General features: G+C 46.9%; 1 protein-coding gene and 1 pseudogene across 3 annotated transcripts in view; one reads left to right on the top strand and one right to left on the bottom strand.

Moving 5' to 3' along the window:
- Positions 1 to 20,460, bottom strand: part of DPP6 (dipeptidyl peptidase like 6) — an 859,550-nt gene that overhangs the window by 698,924 nt on the left and 140,166 nt on the right. For 2 of the 3 annotated variants that reach the window (XM_042927192.1, XM_042927193.1), the window contains exon 1: positions 10,711 to 10,947. The exons of the other annotated variant lie outside the window; for it this stretch is intronic. In XM_042927192.1, the coding sequence (XP_042783126.1) occupies positions 10,711 to 10,947 (237 nt within the window). Of the gene's footprint in view, positions 1 to 10,710; positions 10,948 to 20,460 lie in introns of those variants that run through there. 3 annotated transcript variants of the gene reach the window in all.
- On the top strand, positions 755 to 1,995 carry LOC122213041 (annotated as a pseudogene).

Genomic DNA, 20,460 nt, shown 5'->3' with positions numbered 1-20,460 from the left:
CCAAATAAAGTAAGTGATGGAACAGGTAAGACTCATGCCCTACCACATCTGCAGTCCTCCCTGAAAGAATTTCTGATTCATCGTCTTTGGGAACTAAAAAGTTTGATGTGAGACACAAGAAGGCAGGGTGAAACTACCCACCCAACTTTAGGAAGTGTCAATTCTGGCCGGGGCGATGATGTAACCGAGGTCCAGAAATGAGGAACAGACCACCCACATCAACACTCGCCCCCTGCGCTCCTCGGCTCCAACCAGGTTACGCTGTGGTAACATAATCTCCATGTTTACAGACCAAAGTGCACAGCTTTCCCATTGAGCAGCCGCTCTCTGAAATACCCCTTGTTTCCATGGCAAAAGGAAGGTGAGTACAGAACCCGCCCACGCTGGTTCTGGAAGCTTCCGTTTTGCAAGTGCTCCCCGCAACCGCCACTCCCGGTTCCCCAGCCAAAGTACGGCGCGGCCACACCGCCGTCTAAGGGAGCAAGGGGACACAATCCCCAGAAGCATCTGCAGAGCCAAAGTGAAGACCCCTACACCCGCCCACGTGAGAAGCCAGCCCTCTTCCAGCACTTAGCCAAGTGCCCATTTGAGAAAATCTAAACCAACTCGACCTCTCTGCCCCCGTTCCTCTGCTCCCCACCTTGTGGCGACCCTATCCGTCCTTCCACCTGACCGCTATCCGCACAGAAGCTCTACCCGAGCCCACGCTCCTGCTGAAGGTCTGTATGGCTGGCAGCACATGCTGGCGAGAGAGGGAACGCGAGTGAGGAGCCGCTAACAGGTGCGTAATGGAGAGCAGACGTTTGCACACGGGAAAAGACCGATGCGCATGATGAGAAGGACCCAGGAACTCACCTGCGAAAGCAGCTGGGTATTCTATGATGCAGCCCGAGGGTCCTAGAACACTACAGCCATCCCCTCCATGGATATTCCTGAGAAGACCTGTAAAGGTGGGTAGAGAGGGAAGTGCTCCCTGAGGCAGGAACAAAATGAGAAGGGAAGACAGGGGACCACGTGGCTTCGTCTACAGCTCTGTCCTTCCTCAGATGCTACGGCAATGAGGGTTGGTGAGCAGAAGCCATGGAGAAGCACAAGATGCTTGTGGAAGCATCTTTCCACAAGAACAAGAGTGCGGCATGAACGTGGGGAAGCGAAAGAAAGCAAGAAAGTAGGCGGCCATGAAGCAAATGTTTAGTCTCTAAGATCAGATGCTTAACGGACAGATTCAGAGCTAAAAAGGGGGGCGCCTGGGTGGCTCAGTCGGTTAAGTGTCCAACTTCGGCTCAAGTCACGATCTCACGGTTTGTCGGTTCAAGGCCCGCATCGGGCTCTGTACTGACAGCCTGGAGCCTGCTTCAGATTCTGTGTCTCCCTCTCTCTCTCCCTCTTCCCTGCTCGTGTGCGCGCTCTCTCTCTCTCTCTCTCTCTCTCTCTCTCTCTCACACACACACACACACACAAAAAAAAATAAAATATAACAATTAAAAATTACAACCTGAAAAGAAAGCAAAGATCCCAGTGCACTCAGGAAAAGAGAAGTGTCCCAACATCCTTCCCACTTATTCCTCCAATATAACACACAGCTGAGCCCACCTCACCACATCCTGTTTGACACCAACTTTATCAATTTTTCCATTAAAGTCAAACTTCGTACAATCAATGCCAGACTGCCTGTATGCCAAGTGTATCCCTGAATAGCTGACTGTGTAATGGCTGAAATTGAGAAACTGGGACAGAAGTCTGGAGTGGCTACGGATTGTCAAGGACCCAAGATGTGAACAATTACCAGGCACACAGGAGAGAATCTATGCAGATGACTGCTCAGTACAGGCAGTGACTCGGCACAAGTGTCACATTGTGGCCACTGTCGACCCCGACCTGAAACAAAGGACCGGAAGGATCTGGAAGATCCCTTGAATTCCCATCATGTACATTTCTAACCACAGGTGCAACATTCAGCAGATGCCAGATGAACACGGAGCCCTTGAGTTCTAATTCCTTTACCAACTTTTCCTACTGCCACTCCATACAGCAATATGCCACAGCGTGAATTATTCCACTGACCCATTTGCTCTGTTACGAGCAGAGGATGGCTATATGCGCTCACTTTTTGCTGTCGTTCTGAAATTGACATTTTGGTATCATTTTAAATTTGTTGCATCTTTTCACATGTCAGATGATTGCTCACACGAAAGAAAGAAAGAAGGAAAGAAGGAAAGGAAGGAAGGAAGGAAGGAAGGAAGGAAGGAAGGAAGGAAGGAAGGAAGGAAACGAAAGAAAAAAGAAAGAAAAGAAAGAAAAGAAAGAAAAGAAAGAAAAGAAAGAAAGAAAGAAAGAAAGAAAGAAAGAAAGAAAGAAAGAGAAAGGCGTCTCTAGTAATTGGACCGTTCACACTGCAGTGGACCCCCTCTTGGGGCCGTGAACACCCACAACTCTAAAAGCTCTCAAGAAGAAATGGGAAAGGATCACCTGGTGGTTCACTTGGTTAAGCATCTGACTCTTGACTTCGACTGAGGTCACGATCTCAGCCGTGGGATCAAGCCCCATGCTGGTCTCTGCCCTGGAGCCTGCTTGGGATTCTCTCTCTCCCTCTCTTTCTGCCCCTACCCTGCTCTCTCTCTCACATACACACACACAAAATAAATAAACTTGAAAAGAAGAGATAACTTCACCTCTCACGACTGTTTTAGAGCTTTCCCATTTTTATTTCTTTTTATTTAACTGGATTTTGCAGGAGGCATATGAAAGGTTTGAATAAAGTTCAGAAAACTGAGTGTATTGGAGAAAATTATTAGGGAGACAGGAGGCCAGTGTTTTCCCACCTTTAATGTCTGCTGAATCCCCTCCCCTTATACGATGCCCTTTGTTTGCAGTTCTTCCAATGCTCCTTTACTCCCTTCCCACTCCCACCCCTGCTGGCAGGTGCCACCTTGAATGCATCAAATATGCAATGCATGAAATATGACGGATACACACAATTATATAAACACATCCAGGACGATACAACAAGGTTCCCACTGATCCCCAAAAGCTGCTGTAGTAAGTCCAGTAGCTCTGCCTCTAACATAAGTCTTCCCAAACAGTAAACAACAGAAGACAGAAAAAATAAATTGGTCTTCTCAATTCCAAATTGGGAAAGATACCTATATCCCCGTTCCATTTTGTTTTTTTTTTTTTTTTTTACGTAAACATGTTAAGATTGACCCAAAGTTAGGTGAGGGAAAAGTTGAGATCAAAGAAATCCAAGCACTGTAGGAAGTTTACACATTGATTTTTACAATGACTGTGAGGCCCTGGAAAATCCTTAAGTTCCCTCTGAATGTAAAAAAAAAAAAAAAAAAAAAAAAAAAAAAAAAAAAAATGAGTGTGAGTGTGTGTGTTTCACTTCCATCAGGCATATTGCTGGAATGATCTTAAAGTCTTCAAGCTGTTCATCTACATGTGCAGCATGAGTGAAAGGAAATTTGTTTTTTTTTAAGTTAAGCACTGTTTTAGGCCCTGAGAAAACAGCGTCTGTAGCTACCCGAGTCTCCGTCTTCCCGGCACCCTACAAGGTTCCGATCCCTGCCTTGTGCTCACGTACAGCATCTGTCCCCACTGGCTGCTGCACAAGCCACCGTCACCTCAGATGTTCTGATTCTGGGAAGCAGGATTTTCGCTACCTGGAATTCTATCATCTGGACCTTCCAGGCCACATTGGCTTCCAGTCTCCCTGCAAAATTACATCTATGTCTATATCTTTATCATTTGTGGGGCAAAACTGAACATGTCCTGGGCTCCAAACAGATCTGGATGATGCTGGAAAGACAGCAAGAAATATAGGGAGGAAGAAAAATAAATCTATGGGGGAAAACACGTCAAACAAGTCGGAGCAAAATCTTAGACTACTGTGGAAAAACTGTTTTTCCCTTCGGCAATTAGCACATCCATTTGGAACCAAATTAATTTAAACTGTTAGATTTCATAATGTTCATACTTTTTAAGTCCAATGATACAATTAAGTTCATTCCTCCACTCAATTATGGTACCACAGAGCATACTGAGAAGAACGCAGGATAGAACGGGAGGCTGAGTTTCTCTGAGGAGCACAAGTGACTTGCCAAATACTATTCACATAATTACCTGGAGAGTTCTCATTTGTAAAATTAGATGCTATCAAATTTTAAAATGTTCTATTTCAGATAATTTCCCGATACTAGATCATTCTAAAGATAAATGTCCCAAAAGTCATTAATGAGAAAGGCTGACTGATTTTCGCTCTCTTTTTTTTTACATGTACATAAAATCAAACTCATGTGATTAAATAAAAGCAAATCATAACAGCACATGGGCACTCAATGCCCTTAACACCAAATTTATTAAGCAGAATTTAATTTTGAAAGGATTATTATACATATTATTTTTATAGGCAATGCTCTATGAAAGGGATCAATATTGTATATTGCACAGAGGCATTCTGCATGCAGTTGATAAATGCATTGTTATCATCAGAGTAATTAAAAGGAACAGGGTTATATACAATCAGCATGTACATCTTACTCAGCAACTCCTGCCAGTTGCTTGCAAAAATTAAACTCATTAATCATTCTGACTCTACGGGAGAAAAAGCTTTAGGTACAAAATTAAAAAGCTCTATTTCATGAAGAAGAAAAAAAATGTCCAAAGCCAACATCTCAAGAAATTCCTGTCTACACAGTGATGCTAGAATATTAATCTCATGTAGGAAAATGAGTTGATCCCCTTTTCAAAAATATAAATTAATATGATGTTACTCTAATGCTTCAGACCTCCTTAAATCTGCAGGAAACACAGACAAGTAAATTATTTAAAAGTGGGTGCCGGCAGCATGAAAAAAGCATGCCAAATAGAGTATGCTTCCGTGTCTACCTCAAGACGTCTTAGTGCTACACAGAATTCAAATCCACTGAGAAGGCATAATGTTCACTTTCCACAAACAACTCTGGCTTTAAGCAAACACACACTTTTGTGACTGGCTCTAGAGACCAAAGGCTTGTTAACACACTGAAATCTGTTTGTTATCATTCACAGTTGACAACTGACTCATGCAACGGAAAAGTAGTTGGGTTTACCCTTATTAATTTTTCAAGCCCACAGATCAGCTGTTTGTTAGGGTTCTCCTCCCTAGCCAAGGTGACTATGAAGACACAATGAGAATACTTACAGCGGCACTTTAAAAACAAAATCAAGGCGTAGTGCAGAGGCAAGGTATTTTTGATGCTATATCTGGCTTCACCCATGGTTCAGCGAGCACTGACTTTGCTTATGTCATGAGTCTTACTTCCTTCAATCTAGACAATTTCCCAATTATGACTACATTCTCTGTGCTGAGACAGTAAGCAAAATTTTATATAATTTTGTTACAGATGTATTATAATTTCAGCAAATTCTTTACAGACACAGAATTATATTTTTAAAACTTGAGTGATTATTCACTTTACCAAAACATTGACAGCGAGACTGTTTTAGGCAGTAAACACTTCCTATGCATTTAAAATACGTTCTGAAGTACAAAAGCTAAACTTTTCAGGACAAGTACTATGTCCAGCAGAGTGCTAAGACATAGTTTTATATGGCATTAAACTCATAAGGGGACCTCAAAGGTTATCTGGTGAAATATCTAATATAAAAAAAAAAAGAAACAAAACCATAGAGAAAATGTCATTTTTACATGATTGCATACGTGGTACACCATGCTGGGATACGGATGAAACGGCGACACTATCACAACAAATAAAGAGATTAGGAAGAAAGGTATCTAGAATAAGCAGACGTAAAGAGAGGAGGAATGTTAGGGATACATTCCGTGCAGCTGTCTTGTCGCCATCGCAAAAATGATGTAATGTCTAGTTGCTTGACATGTGGAAAAAAAGCTCAGAAGAGAGATCAAGATGGTCACCATCAAGGTCCTTCTAATTCTACAATCCTATAAAACAGAAAAGAAAAACACCTTCAGAAGAAATGCGAGGGGATGTATATTAGAGGACGGAAGCTACTTAGCCATCTTCTAATACGGAAGCTGTAGGATAAGCTCGGCTCCCTTTACCTTCATTCTAATTTACCTGAAATCTAATTTATCTTTAGAAAGCATGAAAGGTAAAGAATAGAATGGTGGAGGACCAAAACTGGGGAGCATAGGTTCTCCCACCCTCCTACATTAAGAGTAGGAGGAAATGATGTACCCAAGAACTCAAAGACCGAGTTCAGGAAGAAAGAGACAGGACAGGAATTCAAGCCGCATCAGGAAAGACATGCAATGCAAAAGTCGGAAATGCAGGGTGGTGGTCACCAAGACCAGGAGCTGTGACAACAAAGGCTGAAGAGGAATCACACAGGGCAGACTCCCGATGACGTTCTCTGTGTGCAGCTTCCTCAGTGAGAACGGTAAGAAAGTCTGCCACCAAGAAAGACAAGGAAAAGAAGACTGTTGGTGATACGCAGGTGGAATCAGTTGTAGACTACTTGATTGAGAAGTTGGGACTACAAAACAAGAAAGAAAAACAGGACAGTAGCCAGACCTGGCAGTAACAGACCAGTGAGGATGGTCTTTGTGTCTGTTTGCAGGCAGAGAAGAAAGAACTGGTGGAGAAGGGTAACATCAAGGGATAACGTTATTAGTAATAGCAACAACGTATATTCACCGAAACGGGACGAATTCCACTGCTCGGCATATAATAGGACCTACTTTGTAGGCACCGCCGTTATGAGGAGTGAGATGGCGATTCCACCTGTCTCCTCAAGTCAAAGGTCACTTGGAGCTTCATGTGATATACCCCACGGATGATCTGTCGATGACGACACTGAGCACTGTCAAATCACTCATGAGAAGAATGGGACCAAATCGGTAGTTGAAAGTTTTCGTCTTTTCCTCATGTATTAGGAAAATGATGTGAAATTAAATATTTAGAAAATTAACACTGGGGCAGAAGAACAAACATAGGCAGGGTAAAGAAACATCATATCTGTGCAGCCAAACTACTTAAAACATTAAAATCGACAAATACCCATCAAAAATTCACAGGATGCTGACATCGTAGCAGTGAAAACTCAAGGTGGAGAGAACAATGGGCTGGTTGCTGGAGAACAAGCCTCATGCTGAAGATACCGGATAATGAAACTGGCCCTGTCAGGCTGACAGACATCGTAAGTCAGGGGACTGATGCTCAGCGCCTGCTTTAGCCAATTTGCTGTTTTAAAATCCCGTTTGTCATCGTGTTTGTATTGTTAGGAAATCACGTGTCAAAGAACATGAAGAATACAGGAACATACTAATGGGGCCTCAACAAGACTACTGCCTAAGCCCTACGGAGTCCTTTAAGGAATAAAACAAACAAAAAACAAAAAACATGCAAGCAGGGGCGACACAAAATCCAGTATTTTAAAATCAGTCACAGTCACAATTTCCTATTGGAAATTACTTAAATTCCATTAGAAGTCACTTCTTGCAACATTTCCTTTAAGAGTCAACTTAATTTTTAAACCTACAAAATGAATTTTAAATCAAAATGGCTATTGATTCCTCAGAGGGGTTACCCAGGTAATTGACTTTATGTTTAAATAAATTTAAGATTGATGAGGAAACTCCAATAGAAAAGGTATTCTGGTTTTATTTCTATTTCAGAGCTAACCTCACATCCCAGAACTGACCCATCCAGCCAAAGCAGGCTTTTCTCTGGTTCCGTGGAGGGGGTGTGGTGGTGGTGGGGGCAGGGGGGTTGTGAAGATAGGAAATGCAATACTAGTTAATTACCTGCTGTACAATCTCAGCATTTGATTCATCTCTACTAAATCTTGTGACTACCGTAAGTTTTATTTTGGTGGAAATTACTTATTTTTAATCATATTCAGGCATGTGTGCATATACACAGAAGTCAAGAATGGGACTTTATTTCCCCCTTTTTGGATGGAGGGACAAGAGGCACAAGGCCCACTGGATTTTAAAGGCATGCTGTTTATCATGGTCTCTGTGACCATGGCGGGAAAGCTGTTTGTGTACCACGGAACAGCCTTCCCTGACTGACAAGCCACAGGAGGGCTATAAAGGCCACAGGCTCTAGCGTGAGGATGTGCAGAAGGGGGCCGCGGCCATGCTTCAGCACCTCGGACAGCTCCCGCGACCCACAGCCCAGCTCCCCAACTGCGGAAATCAATGTCGTAAAAGGCAGGGCCAACATGCAAAGAGTAATACGTGATTATGATTCCATTATTATATACGTTCCTAATTACATGCATGTCTTCAGGTTTACATTTGGGTGGCAAAACGACTGCTCTCAATTCTTTCATCTTGACAAAGCTGGTATCAAAACAGCAGTTTTTACATCTATCTTTTTAAACTAGTAGTATCTCAAGCAAAATGCACCTGCCGTTCCTGAAGGAAAAGCGTTTTAATATGTACACCTATCTTTTTGTAAATTTTAAACATAACTTTTCCAAACTGAATAACATTTCTGAGAAAAGCTTTCAAGAATTTGATGCCACATTTAGCTGTCTCATTGATTTCATCATACGTTTTAGATATATACATATATTTATACGTACTTCATAAGGACACTATATGTACGTACACTATGTTTATACCTGCACCTACATATCACACACACAATTCTGAATTTTCCAGGAAAAAACACTGGTGTCAGGTCTTCCTGAATTTAAGTCAGATACACGGGTCAGAGCCACATCAGCAGAAATCCTCTTCAAATGTTAGGTCCCCAATTTGCTCCCCAGTTCAACCCTTTTGCTCATCTGAGAAACGGTGCTAGGCATACATCAAACCGAAAAGAAGGAACTATAACCAGATGCTCCAAACTAAGAAGAAAGAAAAAAAGAGAGGAAGATGGGTGGAGATCATCAGAAACAAAATTCAGAAACCACTGCCTTTCTTTCCTCCTGGCGCCACCTAGAGCCTATCCAATGGAAACTGCACTGTTCTCACTCCAAGCATAACAATTCAACAGTTTTAAGTCAGACTTAAGGCAAAAAGTGCATAATTTCTGTCTGCATTGCAGTTCAATTGTCTTCCCCAAGATTCTCAGTAACCAAATCCTCCAGAATTTTTCACCAACCGCCCAAAAACCCCTCCTCAGAGACTTCTAGTTCCTTGAACCAGATGCCTGAAGAATCCACACATCTCCCGCAGGACCTGACCCACTGAAGTGAGGGACATCTCTCTGCTTGCTATCTGTGTAACCAGGGGAGTCTGGAAATGATCCAAAAGAAAATAGGAAGGTTGCGTGCAAAATCTGATACAGGCTGTGGCGTGTGCATGTGTGTGCGTGTATGGACACAGACTACACTTGCCACAAACTTCTGTCATCCCTATCAGTCTTCACATCCTCCCTCCGTAAAACAAAAAATGACCAGTGACAACAACAAAACCTCAGTGGCTTTTTTTCAGAATTGTCCCTGTGAAAGCCCTTCCCCCCAACCTTGCACTATTAAAGAAAAACCAAATGGTGAAGCAGTGGGACCTGAGACAAGACATGTTTGAGTGACCTAACAGCCTGCTCAGGGCAGGGACCGGTACCGCCCTGGGTTGTCAGGGGAGGCTATCTGAGAGGCTTGTGTGAGGACCTGTGCCCAGGTGCACCCAGGTAGCAAACTCCACCAAGGCACACGCAGCGGGTTCCACGACACAACGCACCCTGCTTATCCCCAGGGGCCGGAGCAGCTAAGCTACAGCTCTCCCTGTCAGTCCCAGAGCTTGTCTGGGATTTTTCTCTTTTCCCCAGGGAACAGAACATCTCAACAAGGGCAGTTGCCTCTTTTTGTGGTCCTCCCCGGACATCTGAATAGCTAGAAGGGATCAACAGAGGTGGCTGGACTCATCCATCTAAGCAGCCCGCTCGTGTCCAGCCTGAGTCATCGGTTACTAAGGTGATATGCAAATCCAACCTTTGAAACCCAGGCTTTCAGCCCAAGAAGAGTAGGAAACAAGCAGAAGAAGAAGTTTTCTCCTAACACAGGTCTAAGGTAGAGCTATTAGTCCAAGCCTGGTCGACAGAGACAGGCAGGGCCTGACTCCCATCAGCAAAAATTGTGCCGGGCCCAGGAACAGGACGCTGGGCCTCGGATGCTAGTGTTTTGCACCCCCTGCCAAAAGGAAATCACCACCCACACGATCCGCACTGGAGGGGAAAGTGGCCTGGAGAGGGGAGAAGTGCAGGCCACGTGAGTAAAGGGACAGCAAGAAGGAGGTGAGGAGGGCGCAATGCATAGATTGTAGTGACAGGTGGGAAGCCTGGGACTTCATCTTCCCCAGTCTTAAAGCAGGGGGGAGAAAAAAGGAAGGAAGGGAGAGAGGAAGGGAGGGAGGGAGGAAGGAAGATCAAGTTGTAATCGCAGACTGGCTGAACTGTCGCCTTAGGACGCATACCCCTGTACAGTGACAACAGACACCCACACACCCACTGCCACCCCCAGCCTTCCCCCATCCCGGCAGCGCAGCCCCGCAGACGCTGCTCTCTCAGGCACCAACTCCCGGCCGCCGCCGCTGCAGACCGAGCCCCGCTTCGGGACGGCGGTGACCGAGATCGGCGCCGGCGCCGAGGAGCGAGCGCTCCCGGGAGGCAGAGGAGGGGAGGGGAGGGGAGCCGCGAGGGCGACCCCGACCCTCGCAGATGCGGAGCGCACGCGGCTCCCCGAGCGCTCGGCCCCAAGCCCCGCGCCGCCCCCCACCCACCAAGATGCTCTTACGTCCTCGTCGTCACCGTCGCTCCGCGCCTGATACTGGAACCGGGGCCGGCCACCCGCGCCGCCGCCGCCGCCGCGCTCCCGGGGCGCCGCCGCGGGCGCGGGGACTCCGAGGGGCTTGGGCCCCGCGCCGTCCTCCTCCGGCCCCTGGCCGCCCAGGAGGTGGCTGGCCTCCGGGGGCGCCGGGAAGGAGCGCGAGGTGTTGATCTTGCCCGTGAACCTCTGGTAGAGCGAAGCCATCGGTGCCCGCGCCCTCGCCGGCTGCCCGGGGGGGCGTTCTGCGCCGCGCCTTCCCCTCTCGGGGCCCCCGCTCCCCACCCCCTCCGGGGGGGAAAGGGAAGAAGCCGCAGAAGAAAGGGAAGCGGCAGCCGCCGCTCCTCCCGCGCGCCACTCTCAAGTCGCCGCCGGGCGACTGCCTGGCTCGGCTCCTCCGCCCCCTCCCCCGGCGGCTCGGCGGAGCCGGGGGTCTGGGGGTGCGATCGCTCGCTCGGTCCTTTCCGCTTTTTTCAACTCCCTGCCACGGCCACGGCCGGCCTAGTCAAAGGCACCGGAGGAAGGAAAAAAAAAAATCCCCGGAAAACCATAAAGGGAGGGAAAATGCCTAGGCCCCAGAATTGGCACCACCTAGAGACGGGAGAACAGCCAGCGCGGATCTCCGCGCTCCCCCACCCCGGCCCCTCCGCGCGGCTCCTCCTCCCCCTCCCCACCGGCCCCTCCGCGCGGCCGGGTAATGGCGCCCGGGTGGCGGGGGGCTGGCGGCGCAAGCGGGGTGGGGGTGTGGGGGGCACGGGGGGTCGCGGGGGCGGGCCGGGGACCGGGCGGGGACGTGAGCGCGCCAGGGGCTCAGGGCGCTCCGGGCCTCGCCGGAGGTGGCGCCCCCGGGTGCGCGGGAAGAGAGCGCGGAAAACGCGGGGGGCTCGGGGGGGGGGGGGAGCGGGCACTGAAGGAAGAGCAGAGCCCCGAAGGCGCCCATCCTTGGCGTGGGGCTGCGCCCTGGGTGCACACGCTCGAGCCCCGCGCAGCTGCAGCCTCGCCCCCTTCCGAGCGCTCCCCCTCGGGGTTTCCTTCCAGCTTTCCACGCCTAACTTGCAACAACAGCGGCCAGGACCCCTCGGGCCTGGGGGGCCTAAGTGGGGAGAGGGACGGCAAACAGCAGGGCTGGAAGGGAGGGGCTCAGACACACAGCTTTCTAAGGAGCCCTCGTTGCTTCCCAAACCAAGCTCGTCTCCGAAAACAGATTCATTTTCCTCGCCTCCCCCCCCCCCCCCCCCCCCGCCTCAACAAGAAGGGAAAGGCAGGGTCATGGAAAGCGAGGCAGGGGAGGCCTGGTGGAAGGCTCCCGAGCAACTCAGTGGAACGCTCCTCCCTACACATCCCAACCCACTGGTGTCCATCGCGAACTCAGTTTTCATGTTCAGTAAACAGAGGCAGAGGCTGAGGCTTCAGGGAGGCCAGCAACTTCTCCAAAGCTTGCTCCGCCCCCTCAGCCTCCGACTGAGAGGAAGGAACCCGGGAGAAACCACACCGAACAGGGCGCCAGGCTCCGGGTGCGCATTCGCGCGTCTTGCTGCAGTAAGACGTGCTCCAGCGCCCCTGTGTGGAAACACACCGGCATGCCTGCGCGCCCGGCTCCGGCTCCAGACGCAGGCTGCTTTCTCCCCGCCCTTCCCTGGGGCGGATTGCTCCTTCGGGCCTCGGGGGATGTCTCCCTCCTTCTCGAATCCGCGCCTTCGGCTTTCATGAGGATCTGGGGGCTCCTCCTTCTCATCTCGTCCCCACACCCCCTTCCCTTTTGTTTGCAGCCCCTCGAGATGGGACAGATCGGTCCCAACTTGAGCTTCAGCCAAAACTCGGGCCTGAAACTCCGAGGGGAGGGGACAGTTTGCACCTGCCCGCTTTGCGGTGCCTTCCACATCATCTTCATGTTCACATTCTTCCTGGACTCAGTGGCGGTCCCTGCTCCACCTGGGTTTTCATGACTGTTTGATCTACGGGGGGGGGGGGGGGGGGGGGGGGGAGGCGAGGCCGGGGCCAGTGAGGCCATATATCTGGCTCATCAGCCTTTGTTGAGTCTCAATCCAAGGGGATCTCCTGGCATCACTGCTGGAGCCCAGATACCCCTGAGAAAGCCGTTGCCTGGTCCTGAAATTGCTTCTTCCCACAGTGTCCTTAACTAGGGGGGAGAAACCGGATGCCGGTGAATAAGCCTCCTGGGAGAACATACCTTCTGGTCCCTTCCACACTCTCCCCAAATCTCAACCCAGTGGGCAGCCTTGTTTTAGTTAGAATTTATACCACACCCATCCTCTGCTTAGGGTTTCCCTCCACTATGAAGAAGAGGGTGATTGTGAAAGAAGTTGAAAGGCACATTTTTCCTTTACGCCACCGCGAAAACAAGTAAAGCCAAAATCCCAACAGCTAGAGGTGCCCTGAACCAGCCAAAGGCCTACGGTTCAGGCAGATGTCCCGCCCACAGGTCCAGGGTGGCAGAGCGCGTCACCGGCCCCCCATCACTTTGAAGACAGAGGCAGCAATTACTAGAGCCATGAAATGAAACTTTAAAAGTCATCACATTTAGATAAAGAGGAAACCTTGCTGTCATCCCCCCTCCCCCGGCCCCAGCTGTGCTTTTGATGGGAGGAAGCTGCCTTTCCAGCAGGACTTGAAAGGAAGGTTCGTGCTGCTCCCTGAGGCATCTAGGTCCCGGACCGCCACTAAATATAGACGCTGCTAGGGGCTTACTTTTGTAATATTCCTATAAAATATGCATGTATTTATTCACACAGACTGTGAGAAGTAGCATTGCATATTTCTTGTACTAACATTGTATACAAAATACAGTATTTATATGGAAATAGCTCGTGTATCACACACAATACTTCCTAGATGTATGCATATCGACGAGAACAGGCTGAAACTGAGGTACGGAAGGCACATGTGTCCCTCACTTTTAAAAATCACTGTCCAGGGGTGCCTGGGTGGCTCAGTCGGTTGAGCATCCGACTTCGGCTCAGGTCATGATCTCACAGTTTGTGGGTTCAAGCCCCGCATCAGGCTCTGTGCCGACTGCTTGCTCAGAGCCTGGAGCCTGCTTCAGATTCTGTCTCCTTCTCTCTCTGCCCCTCCCCCGCTCACGCTTTGTCTCACTCTGTTTCTCAAAAATAAATAAAATGTAAAAAAAAAAAAAAAATTTAAAAATCACTGTCCAGTGATCTCGTAGGTATTCAAATTACAATCTGCTCAGCCTTAGAAATCCTAACTAAATGAGTCAGACAACATAATAAGCAATGTTGATTTAAAATTACTTATAAAATGGGGTGCCTGGGTGGCTCAGTCAGTGGAGCCACCAACTTCAGCTCAGGTCACGACCTCGTGGTTCCTGAGTTTGAGACCCACATCTGGCTCTGCACTGACAGTTCGGAGCTTGCTTGGGATTCTCTCTCTCTCTCTCTCTCTCTCTCTCTCTGTCCCTCCCCCACTCACTCATATATACATGTGTGCACTCTCTCTCTCAAATACATAAACCTTAAAAAATAAAAGCAATTGTGGAAAATTGCAACGATGGCATTTCGTGTTTGTGACACAGAATTAATTCACTTATTGCCTTCAATAACGTTTTCGGAGCCCCATCCCTCAAATAGGGGGGAAAAAGTCTGAAGAGGGGCAAAACTTCCCAATGAGTATTTAAACACTGGAGCGTCTCAGAAGGGAACAGGTCAGTAATTGCCTCCACTCACCAATGAACGCCTTCAATATGCTATATTGAAATAGTTTCCATATCTGCCTACCGGATAAATGTGGGAAACTGTTTTTGAAAATATTTCATGGATTCTTTCATATCGAGATGTGAATACTGCTTAAAACCATGCCCACTGACCCATTTTTTCCCACCGAGTTACATATGATGGGGTTTCCCCCCTGTTTATTAAATAAAGGCGTGAGTTGTGTTTGTTTCTTTCCCCTGGAACCAAATTGCAAGACAAATATGATAAGTCACTGGAATTAAGGAGCTGCTGCAAAATTTGGGTGGATGGTCATTTTTTAAATGACAAGAAAGGGGACTTTCTGGTCCACGTGCAAGCTAAGCATTGAAAAAAATACCAAAAGTATATTGAGTTCAGCAGGCTAAGCACGATTTTGATTAGCTAAGAGGTTTTCCTATTTCTAGGAGAGAATTACATCCTGGGGTTCACTTTCTCTTTCTCTGTGAGGAAAAGGAGAGCAGAGCGCTATTCACGATTTTTATGCCTTCCAAGCCCTGAGATAAGAGGAACGAGATGGTCAGCAGCTCACGCTCACGGCAAGGCTTCCCTAAAACACTGGACATCGGTATCTACTAGGTATTATCACCTTGTACTCATACCACCGGGGAGAAACAAAACAAATACTTGGATAGTTTGAGAAAGTACAGTGCTAAATGCATAAATACAGAGCCTATTTCCAGCCAAACTCTCTATATATCTATCTTTAAAAATATATATTTTGGGGGCACCTGGGTGGTTCAGTCAGTGAAGCATCTAACTTCAGCTCACGCCATGATCTCGCGGTTCGTGAATTCGAGCCCCATGTCCTGCTCTGTGCTGACAGCTCGGAGCCTGGAGCCTGCTTGGGATTCTGTGTCTCCCTCTCCCTCTGCCCTTCCTCCACTCATGGTCTGTCTCTCCCTCAAAAATAAATAAACACTAAAATTTTTTAAAGAATAAAAGTATATATATTTTTTGGCCAGATGCCTATCAACAAGGGTCTGCATAGCATGACCTGTTTACAAATTTCACAAACAGGAGGTGTCTGGCACAAGAAAAGGGACTGCTTAGTCTCGGCTCTTAAAAAATACAAAATTAAAATATGCCCGGGGTTAATTTTGAGGTTTTTCAAGTTGATATCAAGTTGGTACTTAACAATTAATATGTTCTAAAGAGAAACATTTATTTTAACCCAACAAAAAGGCTTACTCTAAAATTAATAAATTTCGATGTTAATCTCCCTACGGCACTTGCATTTGCATTTTAATACAGCCATTATGCAACTGTACATTTTGTGCACGCTACCCCAAAACCTTCTATGGGCAGCTAACCGCCGTCACAGGGCACCTGCAAACACACAGCGTCAATCATCAGGAGCCTGGGAAGCCCACTGCCAAGTCGGCACATCGGCTCCGGATTCAACTCAAAGGCTGGTGTCAACCTAGAGAAGATATCTGTTCTGGCCCGGTTGGGTGGGGGGCTGACCCTCCCTTCCTTCAGGGGTGCTCCCTCTCGCCGGCCACCTGTTGCCCCTGACATCCTCTGCTCTCCATCTTCCTTTCCTTCCTTCTTGTTCGTGTCCTTCATTCCTGTCCTTGCTCTGGGTCAACATCAATAGGCTGTATATATATATATATATTTTTTTTTTCTACAAATTCCTTGCTGCTCACTGAATATTTATAAAATACTTATAAGAACTTATAAAATAAAATTATCCAAATAATCGCTTTCCCTCCCAGAGGAGGCACCAACCTCTGTGTGGTCACATGTCCTGATGACACAGCAAGAGCCTCCGCAGTTTTCCGAGGCTCTTAAGGTTTTTGGAGCGTGAGGCTTGGAAGAGTCTGTTGTTTCTGTTTGTCCCCGGTGATCATTTGAACCCGATGTCGTTATCTGAAATGTCTTAATTCACACATCAAGTATTATTAGATTAAGAGGGCAGTGACTTCTGCTCTGAAATGCCCCCAGAGCTCCCCGCCCTTTGTAACCAAGCACTCCCCCAGTCTAATGAATTCAGTTAAATCTGCTTCCCTTTAATGTTAAAGTCATGCTAATGAGCCTCTGTAATTCAGTGCTTTCAGTGCTCGCACCGACAGAGGTGATGACTGTGTTCTAGAAGAAGGGAAAGCTTTTATCTGTGCTCTCTTGCAACCAATGACAAGCATTCTGAAATTCCGAGGCCAAGTCTGCTTTGGAGGCTCCAACCCTCACATGGGACTTTTGAATTTATGTCGATGATCATGACGATGATGATGATTTTGCATCATGTCACCCAAAAGGGTTTTTCGGCTTTTACTTGAAAGCAACAATGGAATAGAAAAGGACAGAAAGAAACCGCGTCATTCAAATGCATGGTCTTCTTTGGACAGTGGAAAACGGAGCTAATGCTGAGTCATTTAATCCTTCCATGAACATTATACTCATGTGCAGGCCAATGGAAACACAGAAGATTAAAATAATCTGCCTCCACTAAAAACGATTCCAGTTATAAAACGGAAGGGGATATGGTGTGTTCCTAGAATGCACGACAAGACTAAAATTGAGGGAGGCTGAGTGTGAGGCTGATGTAATCCAGCCTAGAAACACAGGGCTGGTCAGCCAGGAATAGCAAAAGGGAGTAAGACGAGCCCAGTTTCATCGGCTTCCAGGTTCAGGTGCTGCATTTGGATTCAAGACCCAAAGAGGGAAGAGAGGAGAGACTTCCTGTGCGTAGCAAAGACCGATGGTGCCTGGGGAAATCAAGGCCAGCAGCACCTGCTAGGCAGGCCAGGTCCTGAGAGCTGCCTGCTGGAGTATGAAGAACTCTCCTACAGAATCACTTCCCTCACCATCTTACCACACGTCAAAATTTACCAGCATGAAGGCCATTCCTTTGAGTTCAGACACGCCTGGAGCAGCATCAATAAAAAACAATTAGCAAGCAGCCAGGGCCTGAGTGAAAAAGAAAACCAAGCAGCCGGGCAAGCGCCAAGAAGACAAGCCACGCCTTCAAGTATGTGATGGGACAGTCTGAGCAGGAGCGGCCTCCTCCAGGGCATCACTACATTCCCAAGTTTCTCGGTCAAGATGACTCATCCTGGAGATGAGAAGCGGCTATTCCCACATTCAAAACTGGGACAGACTGGAATGCCGCTCAGCAAATATCTCCTCCTATCCCAGGGCCTTTCCAGTCGGGTACCCTAAACTGCCGGACTGACTCGCTTTGGCCACTGGCATGTGAACGGACATGGCACAGGCAGAGGTTTCGAGGGACCTGCACGGCCTGCCCGAGCTCCTTCACTCGGGTGACCCGCCATACAAGAACATGTCCTGGCCGCCATGTTGGCTTGCTCTCCACAACAAACACATCTGAACCCAACCCACAGCTTGGAGTCCAGTCCAGCGATCAGGGCGCGCAAAGCAGAGCCAGCTCGCTGAGCCCAGGGCGGCTGGACCAAATCACAGGTGACCCGCAGGAATCAATAACCTTAGAATCAATAACTGTTGTAGAAGCCATCAAGTTGGGACGATGTGTTGTAGAGTACGCTTGTATCATTATTGGCTCACTAAAACCAAACCCAAACCCACGTGTGGCAAATGGTAGAGCTAATGTTCGTGTTCACTGTGAGCATTTCACCCACTTATTCAGTCAATATTTGAACCCCGACTAGGTGCCAGTCGCTGTGCTGTGTTCTAGGGACGAAACGATGGACTGAAATACACATAGTCTTTCCTTTCCTACAGATTACAGCCAATATCCCAATATCCCTCACAGTGAATCAGGATTGAGGCTCTAAATCACATGGTCAGATTGATAATGACTTCCTTTTGTGAATAAATGCGCTTTTCTCAATTTCTTGCTCATTCTGGTGCATTCACAGCCCTTCTACTTTTATTAGAAAAAGACTCTTAGAAAGAACTAGATCACAAATGTGTTCATAATAATGCCCTAGTTATTTATTGTAGGAGTGCTAAGTGGCGTTTTCAGTCCACTCAGAGAACTGTCTCTAGACCAACAGCACAAGGATCATCTAGGAATCTGTTAGAAAAGAAAAATCTGGACTCCATCCCTAACCTGCTGAATCAAAAACTCAGGACTAGGGCCCTGCTACCTGTATTTTAATAAGCCCTCCAGGTCATTCTGGATGCAATGCTCAAGTTTGAGAAACGCTGGACTGGAATAATATACTCGAACGTTTTTCTAGATGGCACCCAGGTGACCTCAAAGATTCTCCCAAATGTTTGCTTTTTTTCCTGGGGAATGGCTTTCCAATCTAAAGTATTTAACAAGGATTTTCCAGAGGGTAGGAAGTTCTTGAGAATGCACAAGCCTGTCTTCCTCATTTAAATAGAGGTTATCTCAGCAGATCAAAGTCAAAAGAGAATGGAGTACAGTTGGCCTTTCCAAGACATTTTCAGAATGCTGTTTCCCCCTTGAATTGAGCTGTTTAGGGCTCATCTCAGGAAGAAGGTAGTGGCCAGAAGGGGATTGATAAGGCAGACACCAAAGACAGGATCAAAGCTAAGACACCACGCCTGCTGGGGCAGATCTCAGAGACACTTTCCTTTATGCAAGCAAGCAAAGAGCATTGCCCCCTTGCCAGAATATATGCCATTTCGCAGAAAGCTCTGCAGAATTGCGAGGGGGGAAAAAAGCATTACTTTCAAAACCTGATTTCATTAAAAAATCCTCAGTGCCTCTGGTTTAGACTCATTGCTTTTTTCATGCAATAAAAAAAAAAAAAAACCCTTTGTCACGAATTAAAAATCAACGAAGTTAATAAACACATTTAAGTTGAAAACTGACTTTTATGAACTTAATTTTCCTGAATCTACTCCTTTAAACCACATCAAAATGTTCATCATCAACTTTTTTTTTTTCGCCATCACTTAACGATTTTCTCCAGGTTTCCATGGAACGTGCCTATTTTTGTGAATATATACCTATACTTAAGGATCACCATCAACACGCACATAGATCCTAAATATGAAGTATGACACTGTGGGAAAGAAAATAAACTTCAGACCTGTGCTCTGTATCTTTCCAAAGTCTTGAGCAAACACGGAAGACATCAGCGCAAAAACCCTGATTCACGCAGAGGGGGACACGTCAGATAGGAGAAGCAGTGGGTTCTCGTTAATGAAAACATATTATATTAGGAGCAATAAACCAGAAATGAAGCCACTCATTTGCTTCATGTGGGTAATTCAATCCACTGCGCACTCTACCAACGGCACTTACCCATGTCCGAACAATTTCCTTCTCATAAAAGGGGGAAATAGGTTTGTCTATACCACTAATTGCGTTTCGAGTCATTGTAATTTGGAACTCACAAAAGTAATCCCCCTAACAATTACTTATATTTATATTTTGCTTGACGGGTAAAACAGAAACCGCCCGTTGGCTAAATAAATCCGTTAGTCGTATAAGCCTGCAATTTGAACGGATTTTTCCCTCACTCACATTGTGCCGGGTCCCTGATGGGTCTCATTACCTCAGTCCTCTGCACTGCACCCGTAATCACTGCCATTTCGTTCCTTTATAACCCAACAAAACCCAAATTGCATCATTTATTCAGAACCTCCTCAATCTTTGTGAGGACGGGTGGATAAATTAAAGCTTTCAAAGGACTCTGAAGGGTTTCCAAGCCACCTTACGGTAGAAGTGGCAACAGTAAAGCCTCAATTTCCATCTGTGTTTCAGGATCGCTTTATTTCTCCCTCTCAGAGCCCGGATATCGTACACAACGTCAAGTTCAACTCAGAACGAGACGAAAATGGCTGCTCATGATCTACATGAATTCTGAGTCTCCAAATACCTTTCTGCAGCACTTAATTTACTCAAGGATTAATAATATAAAGTCATTAAATCCAAATAGGGGATGATATGGGATAGAACACAAAAGTCGTGAGTATGCTAAGATATAAGGCTCCAAATAAGTTAACCACTCGTATCACAGACCCTCAAGTGGTACACTTGTCCCATGACAGACGCTTCCGTGGAAAACTGTCCCCACAGTGAAGCACCCAC

This window comes from Panthera leo, chromosome A2, assembly GCF_018350215.1.
Source record: "Panthera leo isolate Ple1 chromosome A2, P.leo_Ple1_pat1.1, whole genome shotgun sequence".
Lineage (NCBI taxonomy): Eukaryota > Metazoa > Chordata > Mammalia > Carnivora > Felidae > Panthera > Panthera leo.
Note: the sequence above shows the minus strand (reverse complement) of the source record. Positions and strands in the feature narration are given on the sequence as shown.